Source organism: Echinops telfairi, unplaced genomic scaffold, assembly GCF_000313985.2.
Source record: "Echinops telfairi isolate 266 unplaced genomic scaffold, ASM31398v2 ScPeMD7_32;HRSCAF=126, whole genome shotgun sequence".
Taxonomy (NCBI): Eukaryota; Metazoa; Chordata; class Mammalia; order Afrosoricida; family Tenrecidae; genus Echinops; species Echinops telfairi.
The window spans coordinates 529,904-536,156 of NW_022103929.1; the positions used below are offsets into that span (position 1 = coordinate 529,904).

Sequence of the window (6,253 nt, forward strand, 5' to 3'; positions counted from 1 at the left end):
TCCGGGAACCCAAGAGGCAAGCGAATTTTGGGAATAATGAGGGCAACAAATGTATAGATGTGCTTTATACAATTGATCTATGTATTGTGATGAATTGTATAAGCCCCAATAAATTGATTAAAAAAAAATTATTTGCATACACAGTCTCACCTCAGGGTCTTCTGGTAGACACTCAACCTAAGTGAAGGAATGTGCTACTTTTATGCTCAATTTGCAGATCAGGAAGCTGCTGCAGCGAGAAGGGAAGCCCATGGCCACCCACCAGGCTGTTAAATGATGGAACCTGGGGCAGAACCCAGATGGTGTCAACCAAACCTCTTTCCTGGCCCATGTAACTGCTTCTGCCTTGTGTTTGTAAGGGGAAACTGAGGCCTGAGGAGGAGCATGCACAGCAGGTCAGCAGCAGAGCCTGGAGTGCACCCAGAGTTCCCTGTCTGCCCGGAGCTCTTCCCTCAGCTGCACCTCACGCTCCCCTCCAGGTGCTCCAGACGCCAAAAGGGCTGTCAGGGAAACCTTGGCACAAGGGTCTGGCTGGGAAGTTGCCCTTCTTTGGCTTCTGGGGAAGGACCGTTCCTCTGCCCACCCTCACCTGGCCCCACTCTGAGCCCTGTAGCATTCCTCAGTGCCTGGCAGGGCCAGGGGTTCCTGCCTCTGAGCAGAATCTGATCTCTAAAAAAGAGGAGTGGGGGGACCTTGTCTGCTCCCCACAAGCCTGCTCAGGCCATCAAGGGGCTGCCATGGAACCCCCACGGCTCTGTGAGCACCGTCTGAGACCCAGGCACGTACACCCCTCTGTGTCTCCGTTTCCTTCTCTGCAAAAACTGGGCGGTTAGGTGTGTGAAGAGGAGCAGTGTGGACCGGTCTCGGTGCCGAGTTGGGTGCACAGCAGGAGCGTCAGGAGCGTCAGCAGTGAGATGATTCTCCAGGGTGCGGGGTGGGAACTGCCCACTTTGCTTGTCGCCCTCACCGCCACCGAAACTGGTTCCCCCAAGCCCCGTGCTGACTATGCCTGGCTAGATAACGTTTCTAAGGAGCTCTGGGGATGCAATGGTTAAGCACTGTTAACCAAAAGTCAGTGGTTCAAGTCCACTAGCCCTCCATGAAAGACAAGATCTGGGATCTGCGCCTGCAAAGCTTTCAGCGAGGAAACCTTATGGGGAAGTTCTGCTTTGTCCTGTAGGGTCACGAGGACTTGCAATCAACTCAATGGCACACAAGAGTCACAATAACAACAGATAGCTTTCTGAGGCTCCTCAGAGCCCCCGTGTGGCCTCCCCTGTCCTGAGGCTGGGAGGTAAGTCTTCTATACTCTGCCTCTGCCTTTGCCTCCCTTCTTGGCCTCAGCAGATTTTTACTCTGGGCAGGTTCGGGGCCAGCTAGTAGAGACGATGACAAGCACGACAGATAGGGACCCTCATCATCCTTCACAGTCTGTCAGGGAACACAGACAGTAGCACATAGACTCTCAGATCGTTAGTGACAGGGACCTGATTTTATCTGGGCGCGGTGTGGGTTAGGGCACACTGCCAGGACAAGGAAGGTTTATTTGAGCTGAGCTCTGAGGAAGGAGCACACATTGGGAGGGCAGGGCAGGCAGAGAAAACTGCGGGTACAAAGAGCTAGAGGTGAGAAGAAGCATCACTCAACTTGTGGACTGTGCATCAGCACTGGCCCAAGCCACAGGTCACCAGCTTGCCATTGTAGAAACGAGAGTGTGTGTTTAGGAATCAATTGATGGACTACTTTTACATGTTGACTCTAGTACAGTGGTTCTCAACCTTCCTAATGCCGCGACCTTTTCATACAGTTCCGCAGATTGTGGTGACCCCCCCCCCAACCAGCTTTGTGTTGCTACTTCATAACTAATTGTTCTACTGTTATGAATCAGGTGACCCCTGTGAAAGGGTCATTCGACCCTCAAAGGGGTCGCCACCCATAGGTTGAGAACCACTGCTCTAGTAATAAAACATTGGATTTGTAATCTGTCTGTTTCTTTTGTCATGTTTTCCCGTAGTTCATTTTTATAGTGTTTTGCAAAAGTACTGGCTCATGACAGGTTGGAAAATGTTTTAAACCAATCCTTTTGCACAGATGGTTATGAAGCATCGTGTTAGAGAAGCTGGCAGGCAGCCTGGCAGACTGGGAGAGAAGAACCCTGTGCCACACTCACTCATTCCTTCTCTGCCTGGTGGGCTCCTGTACATCCTTCAAAACCCAGCTCCATGGTTCTTCCCTCCTTGGTGCTCCCACAGTTCCTGGGATATCCTTCAGTCCAGCACTAGCCACACTGCCATTATTGAGGTGAAGAGCTATGCTCCCTGCAGCCCTGGGAATTCTTCCAGGACAGGACCATGTCTGGTACATGCTCAGGAGAGGGAGTGAAAAGGTAAGAGTCATACCCCGAAAGCTCGCCTGCCTACAAAAGGGGGAGTTCCAGAATCCCATCCCTACTACACAGACCCATGCAACTAAGATCAAATCACTAGCTTAAGAGGCTGGGGTGGCCTCCCCCTGCAGGTTCCCCTAGGCCACCTCTCCTGACAGCTGCCACGAAGAGCATCCTGCTGGTGGTAGCAGGTGTGGGGCTAAACAGGAGAAGCTCTTGCTCTGTCTCCTCCTGCCTATCCTGGCTCTCTTCTTCCTGGGTTCGCTGGGTACCCCTCGGGTATCTACCCTGCCCTTGAACATTAGTGAGGAAGGGTCTTCTTTCCTTTCCCTGCACCTGCTGCTGAGTCTATGCCACCGTCACGCCACTCCAGTTCTGTGAAGATGAACAAGGTTCCCTAAGTTGTTAGGGCACCAAATAGGTCTAGAAGACAACAAGCTCCTGGCTGAGAGGGCTGCCCACAGAGGCTTCCATGCGGTCAGGGGACATAATAAGGCATTCCTGGCTTCAGACTTTAGTTCATTACTTTCTTGCTATATGGTCTTGGGCAAATCATAGCCCCTTTCTGGGCTTCCATGAGTCCCGGTGGCATAGTGATTACATGTTGGGCTGCCAACTGCAAGGACAGCAGTTTGAAGGCACCAGCCAGCTTCGCGGGAGAAAGACAAGGCTTTCTATTCCTGTAACAAGTCATCGTTCCAGGAACCCGCAGGGGCAGTTCTACCGTGCCCTCCAGGGTCACTCTGAATCGACATCAACTAGATGACAATGAGATGTTTTCTTTCTCCTCCCCCCCCCCCACTCTCCCCTGAGCTTCAGATTCCTTCCATACGGTAAGTAAAGACCATAAAGTCTTCTCCAAAGGGTTCTGGTAAAATGAAATTAGCCAGCACACATTAAGGGTTATGTGTACCCTCATGTGACGCATGCTTCCAATTGGGTTATGGAGAGGTTGGCTTGCACTGAGGTGGGGCTTGTCCCTCTTGCCTTATGGCCTGGGCGCTTGAAGTCTGTAGGGCCACAGCCAAGCCCCAGGGAAAAGGTATAGTCGAGGGACTTCCAAGCTGTCAAGAGGCCACTTGACCTAAAACCCAACACCATTACCCTATCCCATCCTCAGATTTGGAGAGGTCTAACATCCATTCAAGGGCTACAAAAATAAAACTAAAGTTAGAGATAAAGTTAAGTGAACAGTTTTAGCCAAATGTCAGGAGTCCGTTCTCCATGAGACCCCAGCTTTTCTGCGTGTCTTGCATACAGAAGCCCGCTTCCCAGGGTGTCAGGAAACTGTGGCTCAAGAGCCTAGGCGGCTCTTTTGGTACATATGTGTGGCTCTGAAGTAAAATAGAACACTTGTATGGGATATTATTCAGCCAATGGTGATTTCATTTGTTGGTAAAATATATTTATGTCAAATAAATTTTTTTGGGTCAAATAATTTTTAAGTTGTTGTGAGGGACAGGATTGATTCTTCTGTCTCAAAAGTTTGCTGACCCCTGTTCTAGGCTCTCTGGTTATATAGCCAACAGCCTTGTAAGAGAGAGATTGTTTCCTTCCGGGGCAATGGGCAGCACGCAGTGTCCATTATAAAAGATTTGAGTTCCCCGAGCTCCAGCTCTTTGTGTGACACAGCCACGGTGTGCAGGTCTTAGCTTGCCCTCCTTGCTTTGCCTTGCAGGAGTTAGAGTTAGGAGAAGGGGCAGGGACCGTGGTTCCCTTTGTCTCGGAGAGAAATATCTCTCCTGTCACCTCCACGAAACTGTGGTCGGTTAATTTGTTAGCTTACAAGGAGGGCAACATCTCAGACTCTTCACGGTTCTTACTCAACGGGTCAAAAAAAGACACTCATGTATCTGGAAGAGAAAAGGATAGTCCCAAAAGATACCAAACAATCCAGTCCTTTACTCAAAGGAAGGTAGGAGGGCAAAGCGTTTTACAACCCATTATTTGGACACAGCAGGACCTGGGATTAAATCTCAGTCCCACCACGAAGCACTGCCCTGAACAACATGGCATGGATTCCACAAAGGTTCCTGGCTGGCTATGGGAACACAGGCTAGCCTGCCTGCACCTAACCATGAGCCTGACCCAGTGGGGGTTGTGTTTCCTGAAGTGGTGCCTCTTTCTAAGCTGCCCACTCAAAGGGGAGGGTTTTTCTAAGTCACACAAAAGTCTGGTATAGATATGAGCTTGCCTATCATGTGAGCGTGGGCAAGTGGTCTAACTTCTCCAAACCTCAGTTTCTTCATCCATAAAATGAGGACAATTATCCCATATTTCACAGAATGGTTTAGGAATTTAAAGCAATATGTGCTGGATAGGGGGGTTTAGCACAGCATCCAGTATGTACATAGTGCTTGAATATAGCAATACAGTATTACTCTTTCATTAACAAAATACATTCCACTGCCATTGAGTTGATTCTTATATCCATCCTATCTAGGGTTTTTGAGACTATAAATCTTTATGGGACCAGACAGCCTTGTTTTTTCACTCATAGAGTGGCTGGTGGGTTCAAACTGCTGACTTTGTGGTTAGTAGCCCAACATGTAACCCACGACACTGCCAGGGCTCTTGGGTAAAACACAGGGCACTGACATGTGTCAAAGAGGATGGGTTGAGGTGAACTAGCCTTTAGCCAAGGAAGCTTGCTTCTATCATTTACTGGCTGGCTGGCCTTGGGCCAGAAGTGGCTTTTCCTCCGGGAGCCTCAGCGGCCCCAGCGGTGGTAAATTGTGACTGAGAACAGCAGCTGCCTCACAAAATGGGTAGGCTGCTCGGTGGAGAGACGAGTCTGGAGCCTGGTCCCGTGGTAAGCACCCACCCGGCTGCTGGGCCTGCTCCCCCCCAGGAAGGCTACCTTGAGGAGCTCCGGCGCCTGCTTCTTGAGCTTCTCCATCTTCCACAGGTTCTCGCAGGGGTTGAGCGAGGCGGGCGGCGCCGTGCAGGAGCAGCGGCAGTCGGAGCCCGAGCTCACCGTCTCCACCGCGTAGAAGTCCTCCACGCGCGCCTGCCCGCTGCGCACCCGGCTGCACGCGTCCCTGCTCAGCGGCCGCAGGATGCACTTGCAGCGGCAGTCGGAGCCCTCCGAGGTCATGCGCACCTGGTCCACGTCGCCGAACACCTGTGGGGCCGGGGATGGGGGGAAGGGGAAGATGGCAATAAGGTCTCCAGTGAGCAGCCACCAGGGTTTCCTGCCCCGCTGCAGGCAGGTGTGGCTGGGGGCGGCCTAGCGGGAGATGTCCTTTGAGGAAAGCAGAGACTGGCCAAAAATAGCATCCATGAAAATATTCATGGCTGCTGTGGAAAATTGGTCAGTTCCTCAACAAATGAAACCGAATCACTAGACCAAAAACCAAATCCGCTGCCAAGTATTTGATTCCACCTAATCATGACCGTATTGACCAAAGTGGAACGGTTTCGTAGGGTTTCGAAGGCGGTCAGTTCACAGACCAAATTGCCCCATCTTTCTCTCCAGGTGTGGCTGGGGGTTCACGCTGCCCACCTTTCAGTTAGCAGCTCAGCACTTCAACCCTGGGCCACCATGGGAGGGGACCCTCCAACTCCACTGTGAATGAATGGAAAGCAAGGAGGCACGCAGAGACTTCAGTGGCTACGTTCCCAACAGTTCGAAGGGGTAAACCACCTGGCAGTGTATCAACAAATAGACACGTGAACAAAATGTACAAGAAGGAATAAAGTTATGAGTCTCTGAGAGGTACAGACAGACGGGTATGCACCTGACTACTAGCCAAAAGGTTGGCTGTAACACACACACACACACACACACACACACACACACACACACACACTCACCCTGCCGCAAGAGGTGGCTTGAAAAGCAGGCCTGGCGATCTGGTTCCAAAA

General features: G+C 51.2%; 1 protein-coding gene across 1 annotated transcript in view; it reads right to left on the minus strand.

Annotated features, from left to right (window-relative positions):
• Positions 1–5,504, minus strand: part of OLFML2A (olfactomedin like 2A) — a 21,281-nt gene extending 15,777 nt beyond the window's left edge. Inside the window, exon 1 of the mRNA XM_013008269.2 lies at positions 5,247–5,504. Within this exon, the coding sequence (XP_012863723.2) occupies positions 5,247–5,483 (237 nt within the window). The 5' untranslated portion in view covers positions 5,484–5,504. The remainder of the gene's footprint in view (positions 1–5,246) is intronic.
• Between the last annotated feature and the right edge of the window lie 749 nt (positions 5,505–6,253).